The sequence below is a fragment of the Elephantulus edwardii genome, unplaced genomic scaffold (genome assembly GCF_000299155.1).
Source record: "Elephantulus edwardii isolate Elephantulus edwardi_28Jun2011 unplaced genomic scaffold, EleEdw1.0 scaffold00003, whole genome shotgun sequence".
Classification (NCBI taxonomy): Eukaryota; Metazoa; Chordata; class Mammalia; order Macroscelidea; family Macroscelididae; genus Elephantulus; species Elephantulus edwardii.
The window spans coordinates 20,567,995-20,590,336 of record NW_006399753.1 but is presented as its reverse complement, the minus strand read 5'-3'; the positions used below and the strand labels follow the sequence as shown (position 1 = coordinate 20,590,336).

The 22,342-nt window shown below is 39.9% G+C and overlaps 1 protein-coding gene across 1 annotated transcript in view; it reads left to right on the top strand.

Moving 5' to 3' along the window:
* MTBP (Mdm2, transformed 3T3 cell double minute 2, p53 binding protein (mouse) binding protein, 104kDa) overlaps positions 1-22,342 on the top strand; it is a 91,553-nt gene that overhangs the window by 35,463 nt on the left and 33,748 nt on the right. Inside the window, exons 12-15 of the mRNA XM_006879318.1 lie at positions 8,521-8,691; positions 9,997-10,104; positions 15,070-15,231; positions 17,792-17,909. Of these exons, the coding sequence (XP_006879380.1) occupies positions 8,521-8,691; positions 9,997-10,104; positions 15,070-15,231; positions 17,792-17,909 (559 nt within the window). The remainder of the gene's footprint in view (positions 1-8,520; positions 8,692-9,996; positions 10,105-15,069; positions 15,232-17,791; positions 17,910-22,342) is intronic.

The window sequence follows — 22,342 nt, the reverse complement described above, 5'->3', positions numbered from 1 at the left end:
AAGGCCCTCTATGAGATGGATTGATTCGGTGACTGGGGTAATCGGGATGGGTGTGTCAGAGACAGTGCGATTGGCACAGGGCAGAGCAGGGTTCAATGCTGTTGTACATAGGGTCGCTATGACTCGCAAGCGACTCGACGGCACATAACAACAACAACAACAACAACATACTGAAGAGATACTATGTACCAGGCAAACTACTTTGTGTCCTCAGACTTGGCTCTTCCTTCCCTGGAAGATATTACACTGTAATATTAAGAAAACATTATGTAAGTCTTACTTACTATAATATTCTGTTTAGTTTCAGCGAACTAGAAACTATCCCTAACAGAGAAGAATTTAAAACAGAGTGTGCAAAAAAAAAAAAAAGCGTTGTGTATGTATGAGCGTTTATACCTATTTGTTTATGCATCTGTAATAGATATATAGCTTATTTTGTTATTGCAAATATACATAACAACACACACACACACCCAACTTTTCACTAGTTAGGCTAAACTATTGTTTAGTTTTAAGTAGGTATCAGGAAATATTTTTGCTCTAAAGTTTAAAAATTGTCGCAGGGCAGTGGTTTCAGTTCATCTGGCTTAAGTGGCTCCAAAAAGTCTTAATTCAGTGAGAATATGGAATTTTGTTGATATTTTAGCCGCTTTGATCAGTACTTTTCTTTCAAATCTGTGGTCAAAATGTTCAGTAGTGGCAGCTGATCACCATACAGTTCTTCTAGTCTCACACGTGCGGAGGCAGTTAGTGGCGCATCCATTTCCTTGTCCTCTTCCTCATTCTTCTTCCTCTCTTGCTCCAGGCAAATCGTTTCTCCTCAGCTGGTTACTCGCAAGCCTTTGAGTCCTCAGGTGCGACGTGAGGAACTGACGTTGCTGTTGTTATGTGCCGTCAAGTCAATTATGACTCCCAGCCACCTTAGGGACAGTGGATGAGAACCTGAGCCAATCTCACCGTTTCTGATACACAGGACCTCAACTGCCACTGTCACCGTGTCAATCCATCTCATCCAGGGTCTTCCTTTCTTGTGCTGACCTTCTCCACTTCCAAGCATGATGTCCTTCTCCAACCACTGGCCTCTCTTGACAGCTAGGAAATATTAATAGAATATAAGCACTAAATATAGTATTGAGCAAATTGAGTCAGATGTCCCAAGAATCCATGACCCCAGAGCTTTTACTCTGAAGTAATTTTCTCATTCAGGACCAGTCATGCCATGTCATCTAAAATTGTGAGCATTCTTTTCCTAATACTGTATTCATCTCCCAGCTTTGTTCTCTGAAGTACATTTAGCTATACTATGTTAATAGTTTGTCTGTTTCCTTAACTAGTAGTGAGAATACACAGGAGGAAATTGTTACCTCTTCTTCAGTGCTTGGAACAGTCTATCTGTTGTATAATACATACTCGAAAGTCTTTCTTAAGTAATAAATAAAGCATGTATTTCCAGCAGGACTTAGTGCTAATTTGCATGCACCGTAATATTTTTTCTTTTCTGGTACTCATAGTGACCCTACTCATAATAACAGTGCTCTGTCCTGGGCCATGCTGAGAATCATTCATATGTTGTTTCAGCTAGTGTGTTAATTAACTTCACTGAGGGTGACCCCTGTCCAAACTTCTGGTTGCACTTTCTCCAAGAGAGAACTTTTGTTCTTTTGGCTGCCCATGGGGAAACTGTTCTCTAGCACCACAATTCAAAGCTGTAGATTCTTCTGCCATTCTTATTGATTGTCCTGTTATTAGATGCAAACCCTTGGCTTCCATCAGGCACACTTTAGTCTTTAAAATGACATTGCTCTTTAGTACTCTGGAGAAGTCCCTGCAGCAGATTTTCCCAGTGCTACTCATCTTTTGATTTCTTGACTGCTAGTACCAAGGCTGTTGACTGTGGAGCCAAATAAGATAGAATTGTTAACAAATTGTTAACAAATCTTTTTTCTGACTCTTCTTTTCTTGATGTTTGGGATGCCATCCACTTTGAAGGCTGTCATCCTGTATCTTCTGCAGCAAGTACTTCAGATTCTCCCTTTCAGTGAGCAAGGTTGTGTCATCTGCCCAAAGCAGATTTTGATGAGTCTTCCTCTGATCTTGATGCCACATTCTTCTTCAGGAAGTCTGGCTTCTCGGATGATTGGCTCAGCATACACTTTGAATAGGTACAGAGGAAGAATATAGCACTGATGCACATCTTTTAAACTGTGCAGTATTCCCTTGCTCTGTTAGGACAGCTGTCTCTTGGTTGATGTATAGAGGTTTCAGATGAGCACAATTATGTGTTCTGGGATTCCCATTCCCTTCACTGTTAGCTATAATTTGTTATGATCTACACAGTCAAATGCCTTTGCATGGTCAATAAAATGCAAGTTGCTCCCTTTCTTGTATTCTCTGCTTGCAACCAAGATCTGACATCTGCAACTTGACCATGGCATTTTCTATGTCCAGTTTGAATTTCTGCAAGTTCTCTGTTGATGTTACTGTTCTAGCTATTTTTTAATTCTCTTCAGCAAAGATTTCGCTGGCATGTGATATTGACGATACTGTTTGATAATTTCCATATTGTGTTGAATTACCTTTTCTGAGAATGGGGATAAATATGGATCTCTTCCAGTCAGCTGACCAGATGGATGTATTTTAGATTTCTACATTTCTGTGAGCTGAGATGGACTGACACTGGCCACTTTGAATCAGACCTCCACCTGTGTGAGTCACTTAATGCAGGAGCCTACTTGTGGAACAGAACCTTACTCATACAAAGTTCAAGTTGAAACTGAAAAAAAAAGAAGTCCATAAGAGCCATGTAAAACCTGGGTCATATTCTACCTGCATTTAAGGCAGTCTTAAGAAGTGACACATTGAACACCAAATGACCAAGGAACAAGTTAGTTGTGTAATAGCAAGATTCTTATAAAGGAAGAAAGCGGAAGGTCTTTAGAAATAAAGAAAAGGATGGAGATTAGAGGAGATTGAAATTTGCTCTTGAACGTAGAATAGTTAAAGTGAATGAAAGAATGATGAAGCAAAAGAGCTGAGTAGAAGATTTCAAAATTGACACTAGGACAGAGCATTGTAAGGAAATATGAAAAAGGCTTGGAGTTAGAACCGGAGGGAAGAACAAAGTGATATTTGTTAATTTAAAAGAACTGAGGGAAAACTTTAAACCCCAGGTTGTAATACTGATGGATTCTATGGGCAGAACCCACTCCCCGTGTGTTATTAGATCAGCTGACTTCTTGTCGGCGCGAGTGAGCCGAAGTGGAGTGATGCTGGGAACTCCGAACAGGACAGTCATGTGTTCTGCTTTGTGGAGAATGACAGGTTGTTATCAGTAACAGTAATATCTATACGCTTACAAAGACCCGTTATTAGTACTTTAACGTAAATTTACAAATTTATAAAGCCAGAAATTTATTTTTTTAAATGGAAGAGTCCTCGCTACTTCTGTTGTCCAAAATTGATCAAATATACAACCAGGATGCCTTGATAACAATTGGAGATTGAAATATAAAAATGGAAATCCAAGAAGGACTTGGTGAGATTATGTGTGTGGACCTGATGATGGCAGTGACTCCTGAGAGTGCCGGCTAGACTTTTTTGCGTGGCCAACAAACTTGATGAAATGCCCTTTAAACAGCCCTTTTTTAAAAAAATAAGTGGTGCCTATGCATGTAGACTTTGCCGGACTGAATACACAGGAACCAAATAGATGATATCTCTCAGAGAGAGACTGTATCCTGAGTCAGGGTAAGGCTCAGAACCGACTGCACAGGACCATCTGTTGCTTACATGCAACTTTAAATTGAAGATGAAGAAATGTAAACCCAGCCATGAGAGCTGAATACCACCTTGAATATATCCCATCTGAGTCTAGAGACCACCTCAAGACGTACTGAACACTAATGATTGAGGACGAAAGGAAGGACATCATGCGTGAAGAATGCAAAAGGCCATTACAAACACAGAAAAGACAAAGGGGTGTCAGAAGCGTCTCTGGTACTTGCTACTGAATCCAGGTTAAAGCAAGGGAAGGGAGTTCTGGTGGCCTAGTGATAAGCTGTGCTGCAATCCCGAAGGCACATGGTTCAAATCCACCAGCTGCTCCTGAGAAGGATAAGCAGTCTCCTGTGCAATTAACTGCCTTTGAAAACCTCTTGGAGGGTCAGCTATGGCTCATTTCCCACTCAATGACTCAACAGTCAATGGCATAGAGCAGCAACAAAGCAACAACAAAGCAAGGGAGCTCCAGTGGCGTAATAGTTGAGACTTGTGCTGCTAATTGCAGGGTGGCACCTCGTGGCAGTTAAATTTCACCAGCTTCTCAGGAGGGGGAAGAGAGGCCATCTCCTCCCATGGGATTCGCAGCCTCAAAACAACAGCCAGAGGGGCCAGCTCGGAGGGACTCAATGGCAGTGAGGGAGTGAAAGCTAATCAAGGACATAATGCAGTTTTAGTGCTAAAAAGAAGGTTCTCCCTGCCCTCCGCCCCCACCCCCCCAATAAAGGCTGTGTGGTGGAGAGTGGGGGGGAGGATTGTATAACAATGAAAGAATTTTTTTTTTACTTTTCAAAGAAAAAAGTGAACTGTGGAGGACGGGGAGGCATGGGTAGGGAGGAAAGTGTCCAACAATGAATGAACGGAACTCCAGAGTCTCTGTAAACTTTCATTAAAATAAAATTTTTTAAAAAAGAAAATATCTGGGGGAGCTCTGGTGGCCTAGTGGCAAGGAACTGCAACTACAATCCCAGAGGCTCAAGGTTCGAACCCACCAGATGCTCTGCCGGGGAAGGAGGGACAATCTCCTCCTGTACCAGTCAGATCTGATTTGACGGTACACGCACACACACACAAAATAATAATAAAAAAATTTTTTTTTAAAAAAAGAAAATATCTTCATAACAACTGTAAAAATATAAAATTCCAACTTTATCAATTGAAAAAAGAAGGTTCTAAAGAGTGGCTAAATGAAAAAAAAAAGAAAAGCAAGAACAGAAGTATTATAATGAAATGTAAAAAGAGCTAGAAGTATTAAAAAACCTACAATAAAGGAAGAAAAAGTTCAGTGTTTCTTAGGCCAGAAGAACTGAAGAAAAAACCAATAAATTTAGGCCTCAAATTGAGATAATTCAGGGCCCTAGACAAATGATTTGAATGGTGCATTAAATATTAAAAGAATTAAAAGAGTTAACATTCAACCACTTTAGGAGGTATTGGCCACAAATAGACCTTCAGAAACTGACAGACTAGCATTTGAAATCTTGCAGCAAATGGACACAATACTGAAAGTGCTTACTCATCTACATCCAGGTATTTGGGATACACAGCTACCTCCTTAACCATCCGGAAGAGACCAATATTTGTATCCATTCCAATAAAAGGAGGTTCATCAGAATGTAGACCTTACTGAACAATAGCAGTGATGTCACAGGCAAGTAACATGTTTCTGAAAATAATGAAAGAAGTGATGAGAGCCATATATTGGCAGGGAACGCTAGAAATACAAGCCAGATGCGGAAGTTGTTTTTAGGTGCCTTTGAGGCTCGTACAACTCATAGCAACCCTGTCAACAACAAACCTGCCCCTTGCCCTGTCCCGTACCACCCTCGTCTCTGATACAGGAGATACCATCTCTTGATACAGTGGAGCCCATTGCCATGGTCACTGTATCATCTCGTTGAGGATCTTTCTTTCACTGCCTTTCTGCCTTTCTAAGCATGATGTCTCTTGCCAAGGAATGGCCCCTCCTAACATCTGATACCAGATGGGTTCTGACTGAAAGGAGGGAATACCAGAGAGAAATTTACCGGCATTTTGATAACTTTGCAAAAACACCCAGCTATGTAAATTCTAACAAGTTGTGGTAAAATGAGAATTCTAGAACACTTCATTTTGTTCACGTGGAACCCAGATATAGACCCAGAGGCAGTCATTCAAACAGAACAGGGGATACTATAGGGCTTAAAACCAGAAAAGGTGTGTATCGGGGTTGTATCCATTCTCTAGACTCATTCAGTCTCTATATTGAGCAAAATTCAGAGAAGCTAGACTCTGGAAAAAAAATAGGATGTCCAGATTGATAGAAGATTAATTAACAACGTGCAATACACGGATAACACAACTTTACTTTCTGAAAGTAAAGATGACGAAGTATTTATTGATAGGAATTAAAGCCTTCTATATGAACTCACCTTTCCAAGCGAACAAAATCTTCACAATGAAGCCAGAAGTGACATCATGATAAATGGAGAAAATACTGAGGTTGTCAAGGATTTCAACACCCATGAAAGCCGCTGTGAAGACATCAAGGGCTGTATTGCTTTAGATAAATCTGAAATCAGACCTCTTTCAAGTGTTCAAAAGCAGAGAAGTTACTTTGAGGACTAAACAGCCGCCAACCCAGCTGTACTATTTTCTGGGTTTTTTTCCCTGTACATGCCAAAGCTGGACAATGAATAAAGAAAACAGATGCTTTTGAATTTTAAAATGATAGTTGTTGGAGAATATTTAGTATTCCATGGACTGTCAGAAGGACAGACAAGTCTGTCCTGGAAAATGTGTAGCCAGAATGCTTTCTTTGAAGGAAAGTTAGCAAGACTTCATCTCAGAGACTTTGGACATATCAAGAACAGTCCCTGGAGAAAAGTAGAGGAAGAGCTTGGTCAAGTGGAGGGTCAGTGGAAAAGAGGAGGACCCTCAGCCAAGATAGATGGACATTGTGCCTGCAGCAGTGGGCTCGGCTGTGGCAAACAGTCGTGAGGACGATGCAGGACCAGGCGCTATCTCCTTTATTTTATGTAGAAGCGGCATGGTACAGAGCCCACTGTATGGCTTCCAACCACACAAGAAATCCATGAAAGAGGCAGAAACTAGTCTTAGGAGTATCTGTGTGCTTCCACTCCTACCTTTTGCATTGGATGCTTGCCAGGGGTCAGTTTATTATACTTTAAAGAGATAGAAGCTGGAAATAGTAGCTGATACACTGTGGATCTGATGCTATTACAATTCCTAAGTTACGTCAGTAGGCAGTGAATGAGAGAGATCTGGCGGCCTAGTGGCAAGACGCTGCACTGCAATCCCAGAAGTATGTGGTTCGAATCCACCACACGCTCTGCTGGAGAAGGAGGGACAATTTCCTCCTGTACCAGTCAGATCTGATTTGACAGTACATGCACACACACACAAAAAGGTACTAGTCAATAAATGAAAGCATACAACTTTTAATTTCAAATAAGATACTTATATGATAAAAGTAGGATTTTAAAAAAATAATTCTTTGCTTTACAAATTTTATTTTAGATTTTAATGAAGGTTTATAAAGAATTTAGATTTCTGTTTATTCATTGTTGCACATTTCCCCCCCTTCCGCAGTTTGCTTTGTTCTTTGGGGAAAAAAAAATTTTTTTTCATTGTTATACAGTTCCCCCTCCCTCTGACCACCTTACCATACAGCTCCCATTCTGGACTCCTGTCATGCCAGTAATACCTAATCATATATTTCTTTTATATAGTTCTCTCCCTCGTCTGCTCCAATGCCACACACATTATTTATCCCCTCTTTTCTTGGTTTCCTCCCAACACCCATGTCAGTCCTGTTTTATAACACTGGTATTATGCAGTATTTGTCTTTTTTGTGACTGAGATATTTCACTTAGCATAATGTCTTCTATGATAACCCATTTTGTATAATATTTCATGAGGTCTTTGATTTTTCAGTGCTGCATAATACTCCATTTTGTGAATATACCACAGCTTCTCTATCCATTCATTTGTTGATGGGCACTTGAGTTGTTTCCTACTCTTTGCTATTGTGAACAAAGCCGCAATAAACATGGGTGTGCATCTATCTGCTTGGGTGGCAGTTATGGTTTCTTTAGGGTGTATTCCCAGTAGTGGAATTGCTGGGTCAAATGGTATTTCTATTTCCAACTTTTTGAGAAAGCGCCATACTGCCTTCCATAGTGGTTACACCATTTTACACTCGCACCAACAGTGAATAAGGGTTCCAGTTTCTCCGCAACATTGCCAGCATTTGTTGCTTGTTGTTATGTTAAATTTTGCTGTTCTTACTGGGTTAGATGATATCTCATAGTTGTTTTGATTTGCATATCTCTTAGAGCTAGGGATTTTGAACATTTCTTCATGTGTTTGTTGGCCATCTGAATGTCTTTGGTGAAGTGTCTGTTCATATCCTGTGCTTTACAAATTTCTTAACAATTGCCATTCACAACTATATTGGCTAATATTGTTGTACTGTTGAGTCAGAAGTGATCCTTAAGTGACTCTGAGCAGGTTTTCAGAGGCAATAAATCGCCTGGAAGGATTGTCTAGCGCTGTTCTGTGGAGCAGCGAGTGGACTCAAACTGCACACTTTTGTGTTGGCAGGGCAGTTCCTTACGGCTGAGCCACCAGCGCCCGTTTAAAGGAATGGAAACACCACTAAATCCTGTGGTTCACGTGGATGGGTCTACTTTTTGTCCTGCGTTTTCACACGTTCCGTCACTATTAATTGTTCTCGTTTAGTTCCAGATGTTGATGTGAAAGGAGAGTATTCTGGCTACTATTTCTTGTTACAAGGTGGTGGCAGTAGAAAATGTAAGGCGACGCTGATTCACTCAGCCAACCAGATCAATGGCTCTTTTGCACTGAATTTAATTCATGGGGAGAAAACAAAAACAGAAGAAACCAAACAGAGTAAGTGTTCAATTTATGTTAAAAAAACAGATTGTGTTTGTGTAACTAATTTACATATGTTAAATGGGGAAAATAATAGGCATTCATTAACTGGTTTTCCCTAGCCCGATTCTTCTTAGTGAATTGACCTTATATTTTGAACATATTTTAACATAGTTTTATAATTCAGAGAATAAAAATTGAATTCCTCACACAATGTACCTAGTAAAATTTAGTGGACCAACAAATACAACATTTTCCGTATTTTCTCCTTTAAGCATTGCTTAATTTATTCTTTTTTATTAGTTATTTTTCGAACCCCTTCTGTTTCCCTGCTTGTCATTTTCTTTTCTCTTTAGACTCCGTGTTTGGGTGTCTCATTCTGTGTGACAGTAGTCCCGTGTATAAATGCTTCAGACTTGGGTTTTGTTCTTGCAGCTCTGTGCTGACAGAGCCCAGCTGTTCCGTTATCTCTCAGATGATGACAGTCACATGGCAGTGGTGGCTTAAGTTACTGAAGGCTCACCTGGTCTTGGCATCCAAGAAATTGTCTTCATTTATGTACTTGATGCCTAGGCTGAGATGGGAGAACCATTGTTGTTGTTGTTGTTATGTGCCGTCGAGTCGCTTGCAACTCAGAGCGACCCTATGTACAACAGCCCTAAACTCCACTCTGTCCTGTGCCAATTACACTGTCTCTGACACTCCCATCCCAATTACCCTAGTCACTGAATCAATCCACCTCATAGAGGGCCTTCCTCTCCTGTGCTGTCCCTCCACCCTCCCAAGCATGATGTCCCTCTCTAAGGACGGGTCTCTCCTCACAACATGTCCAAACTGTTAGACGGAGCCTCAGAATCCTTGCCTCCAAGGAGCCACCCGGTTTAACCCTTTCCAGGACAAATCTGTTTGTTTTCCTAGCAGTCCATGGTATTCTCAATACTCTTCTCCAGCACTACAGCTCAAAGGCATCAATTCTCCTTCTATCCTCCTTGGTCATTGTCCAACTCTCTGATGCATAACAAGTGATTGCGAAGACCATAGCCTGTATCAGACGCACCTTAAGGTTGGGTTTTGTAGAAGAATTCTCTTTAACTGAATTTGCTGATAAAGATGCAAAAAATTCCCATTCTACTTCTTAAAATAACCTAATTTAAGAAGCGAGTCAAAGTTTAAAGCACAAAGTAAGTTGGTGTGCTTTTTTTTCTGTTACTTTATTCTGCTTTACTTTGAAATATACAGTGGCAAGGGGTGTAAGTGTTTGTCTTCTTTTTCATTAAAACAGATTTTCCTGGTACTTAGTCACTGACTTTTTCTACCTCTCAGGCTCTCCTTTTGATTTCACATCACTTCCACTGTTTCCTGCGGAGCAGATTGTACAGAGAGAGAAACAGTTAGCCCGTGTTCAAGCTTTGACTTTGAAAGAGTGTCTGAGTAAGTAACAAGTCACAATTTGTATGGTTCATCCTACTCTAAGAATGCTGACTTTTTTGAGAGATAATACATCTTCTTTTTCTCATAATGGGTTTTCATATATACTTTGTCTTTTTAACTGTGGCGTTTACTGACCTCTTTTGCACAGAGATGATAAAGAGAGTCAAAGAGAGCTATAGATTTTTGTTTTGACAGATTATAAATATTATTTATTTGTACATAGATCTTGACTTTTCTCTAGGCAAGTTTTATATCTCATTTTTAAAACTGTGTACTAGAAAAGAGAGCTCTAGTGGCCTGGTGGCAAGAAGTTGTGCTACAATTCCATAGGCGCAGGGTTCAAATCCACCAGCTGCTCCTTGCGAGAAGGATAGGCATTCTCCTGTGTGATTAACTGCCTCTGAAAACTGGAGGGTCAGCTATGGGTCAGTTCTGACTTGATGGTACAACAATAACAACAACAACAACAACATTATATATTAAGGCTACCTGGTGGCTCAGTGGTAAAGGAGTTGTGGTCCTAGCCCATGGGCAGTTCAAATCCACCATCTGCTCCTGGGGAGAAGGAAGGGCAGTCTTCTGTGCGATTAACTGCTTCTGAAAGCTCGCTCGAGGACCAGTCATGAGTCGATTCTGTCTCAACAGTACACAACGTCAATTATATATTGGCTACTAGCTTTTAAAGTTTTTAAAAATAAATGTTAAGCATTCATACCTAACATAAACTGAAACTTGAAACAATTAATTGGCACAGAATCTATAAAATATGCAACAGTGAATGAATGAATGAAAATTCAACTTTTCTGTAAACTTTCATTAAAATCACAATTAAAATAAAGTATTTAAACCACTCCCCCTGTCAAAAGAAAATCTATAAAGTAGACTGAAATTTTAAGAACTTAGTTAAATAGAAAGTATTATACTTAATTATAGGGGAAATGATAGCGGAATTAAGTAGATAATATAAAACAAATACTATTTAAAAACATACTGTTATTAAACTTTTAAAAAGTCATTTAAAATGTTTCTAATTTCATAACCTATTTTATTCAAAGAAAAGAGCTGTGATACCATAGTCTCTTATGTGTTGTGCTGCTAACCCAAAGGTCTTTGGTTCGAATCCACCATCTGGGTGAGACCTATGGGTAGTCTCATCCCTCAAAAGATTTACAGCCTGAGAAACCTGGTGAAGTGTCCCTAAAGTCAGAACCAACTCACTGGCAGCCAGAAGGTTTTATTTAATGGAAGATGATTTCAGAAGAGGGAACGCTTGTGGCCTAATCTGTAGCTTGTTGCCCGGCTAACCTTGGGCTCCGTTTAAAACCAGAAACCTGGGCAGTCTCTTTAAGTTCAAGTTTACAGCCTTGGAAAACTGTTGTTCTTGTTGTTGTTATGTGTACTGTCAGGTTGGAACCAACACATAGCTAACCCTCCAGCAAGCTTTCAAAGGCTGGAAGATTTCAGAGGCTCCACCAATGGGTGGAGATTGCTTACCTTCTCCTGTTGAGCCGCTGCTGAATTTGAACTGAATCTTTGGGTTCACAGCACAATTCTTCATCCACAAGAGTTAGAGGGGTGCTGTGAGATAGAACTGATTCAGTGGAAGTGAGTTTTTGAGTTTGCACTTCTGAATAGTTGGCTCATTGATTTGTGCAGGGATTATACACCTTTTTAATTGGACAAAGTTTGATAATTGTGCAGTTTTGAAATCCTTTGTCTAGTTCTCTATTTTGGTATAACATAAGCACTACAAGTGAATGGCCTTCCAACAGTACAAGAGGCTGTAACAGAATCAGGGTGCTGGCTCTCAGAGCAAGCTTTCTTCCTCTGTGGACTCTGGAGGAGATGCTTATCTCATTGTAGCTTCTACTCCCAGGCAGTCTTCATTTGGGTTGGCATCTCCAGTCCCAAATTCTTTCAATGAAGCAGGTGTAATCCTGATACCAAAACCAGGCAAGACACCTCCCCATAAAGAAAATTATAGACTAATATTTTTTATGAATATATGTATAGAAGTTCTCAGCAAAGTCTTAGCCAGTAGAACTCAACATCAGGTATGCAAGGATGGTTCAATATTGTTGTTGTTGATTGCCTTCAAGTTGAACATGACTCCTAGTAACCCTATAAACAGAAGGCCTGAAGCCCCCTCTACAGCTGTCGGTATTTCTTAAAGTTCATAGAGTTTCCGGAGGCATGTTGTTTAGGAAGTGGATGCCATTCCTGCTTCTAAGTTCAGTATTAGAAAAGCAAATTAATTCACCACATAACTAAAACAACTAAACAACTCACAACACGGTCAAACCAATTAGTGTAAAAATGGCATTTGCTAAAATCCAAACTCTTTCTTGATAGAAAAATCTCCACAAAATAGGAACAGAAGATCCCTTCTTCAGCATTAATTAAGTGTACACGTAGAAAACTAACAACCAGCATTAACATCAGTGGAGAGAGACTGAGAAGTCTGGTACTAGGACTATGACATTTAGACCACTGGAACGGAATTGAGAACCCAGAAACGAATCCATCCACCCCTGGACGACTGATCTTCAACAAAAGGCCAAAGTCCATTACAAAGGGATGAGACAGTCTCTTTAAAACCATTGCTGCTGCTCTTTTTTTTCCTTTAACCTCACCAGCTTCCCACACTATCTTAATTTCACAATGCCTGACAAAGATAGTGAAGCTTTATCTCGCATACTTTGGGGATATTGTTACAAGGGGCCAGTCCTTGGAGAAGAACATCATGCTTGGAAAGGTGGTAGATCAAGCCTAGGAGAGGAAGCCCCTCAACGAGATGGGTGGTAACTGTTAACAGGGGGCTCAGTGACGAGAATGGCACAGGATAGGACCTTGCTCTGATCTGTTGTTCAGAGTGTCACTCTTGACACATAACAATGACAACATCATCTTTACTCGACGGCACTGTTATAACAAGAACCGCTTACAGTGAGTTTATGAATTTTGGTGAAATCAGTGGTCAGTTTTAGCATTATGATGACCAAATGGAGAAACCCTGCAAATGAAAGATAAATTGGAAGATACGGCTTTTTAAACTGAGGGCCCGCCGAGCTTTCTTGTACTGATAGCCAGAATTATAGTTCCTCATCACTCTCAGAGCTGGGGACCTACAGGGCCGAACACTTAACCGCATCTCAGAGAGCTTACTTCCTGAACATAAGCTAGCTCAGATAAAAGGCAGGAGGGAGAGAGTCGATGAGAGTACGTGTAGTTCCTTCTGACTAACTCAGTGAGATGTGAGGTGGTTTGGAGGAACTGGAAGTGCGGCTGAAGGCAGAGTGTTTGCATAGGTGAAAATAAGGCCAGGATAATGAAGATTCCCCCGTCTCCCCCTCCCCAAAGCTTTCTTTTAATTACCTAGTAATTCTTTCTGTTGGGCTTTAAATTAGAAGTTGCGTATGACCAACTCCAATTGTCTTGACAGGCTTGTGAGCTTCCTAGGGACAGACCTGGGAATCTGACATTTCAGAGACTTTCATTATATAGTTTTAACCTCAGCCTCACCACCCTCCAACAACATAATGTTCTGGAGTCTGGGATTCCTCTCCATCAATTGCCACCAAACAGAGAGCAGAGTTGCCTGACTCTGAAGGCTGGAAGGTGGCTTGGGGAGCTGGAGTTCTGACTGCTCCCGATGCAGGCAAGCTTGTTCCTTTAGCTCCGCATCTCCCTGTGCCCTTTCTGATGCCGCTCAGGCTGTGCTGGTCTGCAGACTCCTGAGATATGCCTTTGCCTGCTCTGCTAACTCGCTTGTACTTACCATCATCTTTCTGATCGTCCAGAAGTTCACTCAGTGCTGTCAATAGTCACTGTTGCTCCTTTTGTTACCTCTTTGTTTCCCATTGCTGTGGTTTCATATTGAGGGAAAAATCAATTGATTGAAATGACCAAACTGCCGTATTTAACTCAAAGTCTTAACAGGCTTTATTTTTTCTCATAAACCACTAATATAAGGCCATTTTTGAATGCTTAATGGTATCTACTTTAAAGTGTTTGTAAATTTGGCATTACTGTTTATGAGCTTTTTGGTGTTAGCAAGTTGCTTTCTTTTTTTTTTGTTTTTGTTTTGTTTTGTTTTTTTATTTTGTGTGTGTGTACCGTCAAATTAGATCTGACTGGTACAGGAGGATATTGCGCCTCCTTCCCCGGCAGAGCATCTGGTGGATTCGAACCGTGTTCCTCTGGGATTGCAGTGCAGCTTCTTGTCACTAGGCCACCAGAGCTCCCCAGCAAGTTGCTTTCTATGTTTTTCTATTGTTGTTGTTATGTGCTGTTGAGTGGCTTGTAACTCATAGTGACCCTATGTGCAACAGCCCTACACCCTACTTTATCGTGCGCCAGTCTTATTGTTTCTGACACACATACCCCCATTACCCCAGTCACTGAGTAATCTAACTCATCAAGAGTCTTTCTCTCTTGTGCTGTCCCTCCGCTCTCCCGAACATGATGTCTTTCTCCAAGGACTGGTCCTTCCTTGCAACATGTCCAGATTATGTCAGACAAAGCTTCGGAATCCTTGTCTCCAAGCAGCAGCCTGGTCTCAACCTCCCTAGGATGAACCTGTTTGTTCTCCTAGCAGTCCATGGTATATTCAGTACTCTCCAGCACCACAGCTCAAAGACATCAATTCTCCTTCTACCAGCCCTAGTCAGTGTCCAGCTTTTTGATGCATAGCAAGTAATTGCAAAAAACCATGGCTTGAGTCAGGTGCACCTTAGTCTCTAGACTGACATTATTGCTCTTTAGTACTTTGCATAACTGGAAATTCTGCCATTACTTGCAAGTAGGATTAAGATGAAAGCAGGCTTACACAGAAATGTTAATTTGCCTGAGAAATGCATTTATTTCACTTTGGTAGAATATTTCCTGTAACAGTAGTGGATGTGCTCTAGAAAAATTTTACAATAATGGTCATATGGTTAATTGTATTGATTTGTTGTCTTACAGGAAGGAGAAAATTGGCAAAGCAGCCTGAAACCATTTCTGTTGATGAGCTCAAAACTCTGTTAATACTCACAAGGGAGCAGTATTTAGAGAACTTGAATGCTGTTATTCCTAAAAGAACTCCGATAGAGAGAGACAAAATAAAATCCTCCATTGTGGTAAATGGTGAGTTGTTGGGTTTTTTTACTGGCTTTAAAATTTAGGGCATTTTCATATGGAACATCCATACATTGTATGGGTCAAATAAAAATGTATTTTACAAAGTGAAATAATGTTATATATTTGCACACCTCCTCACTGATCATGGTTTTTGGTGTTGTTTATACTATGCCATTGAGTTGAGTCTGACTCAGAGTGACCTTAAGAACGATTGATCTGAACCCTGGCTTATCCTGGGCTATCCTCGTCATCTCCGACATGGTCAACGCCTTTGCTGCCATCACTGTGCCAGTCCATCTTGTAGAGGGTCTTCCTTTCTTTCAGTGACCCTCCACCTTTCCAAACGTGATGTCCCTTTCCAAGGAATCGCCCCTTTTAACAACATGCGCAGAGTAAGTGAGATGAAGCTTCACCATCCTTGCCTCCAAGGAGCGCTCTGGGTGCACTTTCTCCAAGACTCACGCACTTGTTCTTCTGGCAGCCCGTGGGCTATCCAGTCCTCTGCTTCAACACTATCATTCAAAGGCATCGATCATTCTGTTGTCATCACCATTCATTGTCCAGCTCTCATATGAATAAATAGGGTTAGAAAAGACTATGGCCTGAAGTAGGCAAACCTTAGACTTTAAACTGACGTTATTGCTCCTCAGTGCTTTTAAGACGTTTCTGACAGCAGACTTTCCTATTGCAATGCATTTGGGTTTTTTATTTATTTCCTGACTGCTAGTTCCAAGGGTATTGAATGAGGATCTCAGTAAGATAAAATCATTGACGATTTCAATCTTTTCTCCATCTCTCATGATGTTGCTTATTTGTCCAGAGTTTGGAGTTTTTGTTTTCTCATTTCAATGTAGATGTAATCTACTACTGAAGACTGTAGTCTTTGACCTTCCGTGGCAAGTGTTTCAAGTCCTCCTTACTTCCCACAGCAAGGCTATATCATCTGTATAACACAGGTTGCTGATGAGTCTTCCTCTGATCTTGATACCATATTCTTCTTCATAGAGTCCAGCTTCTAGAACTACCTATTTAGCCTACAGATTAGTTTGCAGAAAACCAGGTTGTTAAGTGAAATTTGGCATTATGCAAAAATGAAGAATGATGGCATAATTATGTAACTGATAACTCCAGCCTTTCTTTCTTTCAGTCCAATGTTACTTCCAAAAAACAGCTTTCCTAGGATATTTTAAGTGCTTTATTTTTTTTATATTATCTTACATTTAAAAAAATTATTTAATTTTTTCATTGTTGCCATTTTTACCCCTCAATGTATCCCATTTTCCAGATTGTTGCCAAACATAATATCTATTCATTATACCTTTCAGACAGTTTTTCTTCCCTTCATCTGTTCTAATGCAATATTCACAATCTATCCACTCCTTTCCCATTCTTTCCCCAGTGTCCCCATGTCTGTTCTGCTTTCTCACAGCAATGCCATATAGTAGTTGTCCTTTATTGACTAAATGTTTCACTCAGCGTAATGTCCTCCAGACACCCACATGTTGTGTAATGTTTTATGAGGTCACTATTTTTGAGTGCTGCGTAATACTCCATTGTGTGAATGTACCATAGCTTTTCTCTCCATTCATTTGTTAAGTGGCACTTGGGTTGCTTCTGTCTCTTTGCTGTTGTGAGTAACAGCAGTGAGCATGGGTGTACATTATATTATCTTACTTCTGAGACTCACACAGGCATGAGCGTGCTTCATTCTGTTGCATAAAGAATCACTGTGGTGGATGTTGCCATCAAGTCAAGCATGACTCATAGCCACCCTATGAACAAAAGGCCTGAAGCCTTTCTGTAACTATCATCATTTATCCAAGTTCATGGAGTTTCCAGATGCAGGCTGTTTAGAAAGTGGATGCCACTCCTAGCAACCACAATTGACCTGCCAGCACCTAATGACTTTTAAAATGAGATAATTCATCTCTTTTTTAAAGGTGGATTTTTTTTTTCTTGGATAGTGTCACTGGTTTTTGTTTGTAGTATGAAACATGTTACATCCATCATATTCTTCACAGAGTGGCCTTTTTTCCCTTTAGAACTAATTTTACTAAAATAGAAAAAATTGTACTTCTTTTTAACATGAGACCTTATAGTGCTTCATTCATTTTTATGTTTTCTAGCTCATAAATTTGGTTACAAAGATACAGTAAAACAAATAAAACTTAACACTGCTTTGTTTGTTTTTGTTTTCATTCCTGACGTATTTTTCTATGGCATTTTTCATTGTTGAAATGATCAGAAAGACCTTAGTAAACTCTTCCCATATATGCAGTGCTGCGGATCCAGGTGGCCTTTATACATACACAGAAGTCTGCATGTAAAAAGAAATGTTAGATACCACCGAGTTGGAACTGACGCATAGCTGACCATCCAGAGAGTTTTCAGAGGCAATAGATTGCATGGGAGGAATTTGACTGTCTTTTTTGGAGCCACTGGTGAATTCAAACTGACTGCCTTTGGGTTGGCAGTGCAACTCCTTGTCACTAGGCTACCCGAGCTCCCTTCTATAGAATGAGCATCCTAATGCTTGCCAGTGCTTACGTCAATTTTTTCTCTTTAGATGCCATTTCAGTGGAACCTGATTCTTCAAGTCTAAAGGAAGCGAATGCACTAGAATGGCCAATGAGGCATGTTCTTCAAAATTTGGAAGCTTTTGAAAAAGCCAAACAAAAAATGAGGTAACATTTGTTTCTATTATAAATAAGTCATGTTATAGTTCAGTGTTGTTAAATGAGCTTTTAGAAATCCATTTTAAGTTGTTTTGGTGAGATACTAGTTTACAGTCTTATTAAAATGGAAAATATGCTTGCTATATGTAGATAAAGATATACATTATAATTGGAGTAGTAGATCATTTAGAAGGAAATTGCTCTTTCTTCCACTGTCTATTTCTACTTTACAAGTGTAATCATGGTTAATGTTTGCTTGTGTGGCTTTTAAACTCATCTTCCATGTAAATACACAAGTATATGTGTGCATTTATTAAAATTAGAACCACAATGTAATAGAGAAGTACGTAAAATGAAATAAAGTCACTTTTCCTTTGATGCCGAACCTAATGGAGTGTTTTAGTTTTATTTTATAAACTTTGATAGGACACTAAAGGATTTTATACCAAAAAGGGATCAGATATTTTACAAAAGGTACTTTGCTCTTCTGTGGCAAATAGATTACAAGAGGGAGAAATTAGAAGCAGAGGGATCTAGGGCTTTTTTTCCTTTAAGTTTAGGGAGAGATGACTGTAATTTTAATTTAGAGTAGTAATTGTTAGGGACCATCGAGTTGACTGTGACTCATAGCCACTGTGTGAACAACAGATGGGACCCTTGCCCTATCTGGTACCATTGTCACAGTCTCTGCCCATGGTCAAAGCCATTGTAGTCACTGTCAGTCCATTTCTCTGAGAGTCTTCCTCTCTGTCAATAACTCTCGACCTTTCCCACCATGATGTGTTTTTATAAGGACTGGCCCTGCCTGACAACAAGCCCAAAGTACGTGAGATGCAGTTTCATCGTTGTTGTCTCTTGGGAGCACGTGGGCTGCACTTCTCTGAGACAGAGTTGTTGATCCTTGCAGTTAGCGTGGTAACAGTGCACAAATTTGTGATGTGTTTAGTAGTAAGCTTGAGAAAACTTCCTAGGATAGAGAGGTTGTGGAAGAAAGAGGCTTCAAAGACAATGTGGATTTCGGGGTAGAGCTCTAGAAGGGATGGTGTATTATGGGGGAAATGGATCAGAATGGGGATAAAGATAATTGCAGGGAGAAAGGCAAACCATTTTCCTTTGAGCATGCTACGTTTAACTGATGAGTCATCCAAGTGACTTAGAGGAGAGAGCTGGAATCCAGTTTATAGTTATTATCATTAAAGGGGTTCTTAAATACACATCAGTGGATGAGATCACTTGGTGAGGCTGTAGAGAGAAGGAAGCAGTTCATAATCATTCCCTGGGCATCTCTAATGTTTACATGAAGAAGAGAGAAAAGGGCAGGTTACCCACAATGGAATCTCAGCTTCTTGCCCGTCAATTTTAGAAGGTATTTAACTTCCCACTGTGGAAGGTGAAATTAATACACCTATTTCTCCCACCTCAGAACCTTATGTTATTTGCAATGCATGTTTCTTTTTCTTGAAGTCATTCTTCTCCTATTCCTTTGACTTCCTGTTTTAATTTGGACTGACTTTTTCTGTCCTGTCTGTGCAAATGTTCTCTAGGAATTTCTTTTCACCACATTTCTAGATTAAGTCTTTATTTTGTTGAATCCCATGTCTTGCTAAAAACTCTGATGCCACATTGATTTTTTTGTTCCTTAACAGGTAATTTATTCTGTCTCAGAAACTTTCAATAGATCTTATTTGCTTTAATGTTCTGAAAGTCTTCTGTTATTTCTTTGAAAATATTATTCTTTCCGTTTTCCTGCTCCTCCCCGTCCTTCCTGAAATACCTGTGTTAACTGCTGTTACATGTCCCAGATTGATTTTCATTCAAATGTCATTTTCCTCTCAACATTTCATCACTTTATCTTTTCTGTTATATCTTTGAAATATTTTCTTGACCTTTGCTTTCATGTGTTCTGTTGAATTTTTTGGCTGTTATTTTTAAATTGCTAATAAATCGTTCTTATCTTCTACTTAAAGCTGGTTTTGAAAAATTCTGTCAATGAGCTCATTTTCCTTTGAGTTTTGTGGTTTTTTGTTTTGTTTTGTTTTGGGTTTTTTTTTCCATTCTTCTGTGACTTTCCTCTCCTGGGTAGGTTTTCTGCAGTGTCAAGTGGATTTTGATTGGTGGGGATTGAGGACTAGGGCCTTTTGGTAGCTGATTGGTTTTGTGTTTGGGGTTTTTCCCCCCCCCCTTCTTGTATCTGTGCTCTTTCCGCCTTCATCCTCTCACTTGATTTAATACTCATGGAAGGGACAGGCATGAGGAATGAGTTGTGTGACATGCTTTCCTTTAATAAGCCCTGGAATATCAACAGCCAGACACGGTGATCCTTCTCCCAACCAAAACACTTGGAGAAGTTTATTCTAGGGCAACACCTATGGCACTGGACAGGCCACACAGTGCTGTATTTCTAAAGAGCAATTTCTTTGCTATATTCAGCGTTATAAGCAGGGCTGTGGAAAAGATCATAAAGGAGCCTGGGCTCTATGAGGAGGAATGTTGCGTCAGGATTGGTGGAAGACTCATCAACAACCTGTGTTATGGAGATGACACAACCCTGTTTGCTGAAACTGAGGAGGACCTGAAGCGCTTGCTAAGGAAGTCAAGGACTGCAGCCTCCTATATGGACTGAAGCTCAGCATCAAGAAAACAAAGATTCTCACCACTGGGCCAATTGGCAGCATCACGATAGATGGTGAAGAGATTGTTGACAGCTTCATCTTGCTTAGCTCCACAGTCAACACTCTTGGTACCTGCAGCCAAGAAATCAAAAAATGAATTACATTGGGAAGGTCGGCTGCCAGGGACCTCTCTAGAGTACTGAAAAGCAATGATGTCAGTCTAGAGACTAAGGTGTACCTGATTCAGGCCTTGGTCTTCACAATTACTTGCAGAGAGCTGGACAATGACGAGGAGTGATGGGAGGAGAATTGATCCCTTTGAGTTGTGGTGCTGGAGAAGAGTATTGAATACACCATGGGCTGCTAGGAAAGCAAACAGGTTCATCCTAGAGAGGGTGAAAGCTGTCTGCTTCAGCTGCAAGCCTGACACACGTGGGTAGAACATGTGGAGGACACTCAGGTTAATGTGCAAAATAATCAGATAGATTTTTCACTGTTGTCATAAATGTGAAATGTCAAATACCAAGGTAGTCATTAAGTTTAGGAGGAGTATAGATTTATTTAGGGAGCTCTGGTGGCTTATTGTTAAGGAATTGCGCTACCAACCCAACAGCAAGCAGTTCAAATTCACCAGCTGCTCCCTGGGAGAAAGACAGGCAGTCTCCTCCTCCTGTATAGTTTACTGCCTCTGAAAACTCACTAGAGACTCAGCTGTAGGTTACTTTTGACTCAATGTACATAAATAGGATCAAGTTTATTTATCTCTTTTTACTCTTTTCACCTAGTATTTTTCCTCTTATTTCGTCTACACATGAATTTATAAGAAGGTACCATGACTTGATAAATTACCATCTTTTCAATGAATAAATTTAATGAATTTTTAGCTTAAATATACTGCTGCTTACAAGGTAAATACCTAATATATACATGGACACTTAAAAAAATGAGAGATGCCATCCAGTTCTGGTTTTGGGTCAAACATGTTGCATATTTTAAAAACTATTTTGTGTCAGAACAAGTTTATCTGGAGAAAAGGATTGGTATATAGTGCCATTTCTGAGTCATAAGATTTTGGTTTTAGACAAACCAAAATTACATCTTCTATGACCTTGTTGCCTCATCTTTGCAATGGAGATAACAATCTGAAATCTCTTGAAAGCATTGAAGATTTAATGAGAGAAGCTAGGAAACATCCTCTGTATACTTGGAAGCACGAAGCCAAATGAGGTGGTGTCAGTACAATTAGGTTTCTTTACCTTTTCTTTTCTTTTTTTGACCTCGGACATATCTTCGTGGTGTAATTTATCACAAACTGGGGTATTAAATTGCTTTGATAGCTGTGTATCCAAGGTTCTATATAAATGCAAATTATCTATTTCCCTGTTGCACCGAGCCTGTAAAATGATTGAGAGTAATATTCATTAAGAAACCTTTGTGAGTGACGATCAGAGAGTAGCTATGTAGAAATTAAATTAGACTCCTAATCCCCAGTTCTTGCCCTGCTAGCATACAGAGTTCAGAGAACATACTTGAGCATTTTCTTGTCTGGATATTTTTATCAAGCTTATATTTTCAAGTAACAAAAAAGAAATAGGAAAAAGGCAAGACAGCCGCTACATTAATATACAGCACTGTCAGCTTACAGCCGTAATAGCGACATATTCATTGTACAATTATCTGTTGTTGCTGCTGTTAGGTGCAGTTGAGTTGGACCTACAGAAGAAAGAAATACTGTGTAACCCTGTGTCCAATTGGAAGAAACACTGCCCAGAGATGATGCACCCTCCTCACAATTTTTGCTGTGTCTGAGCCCATTCTTTTTTTTTTTTA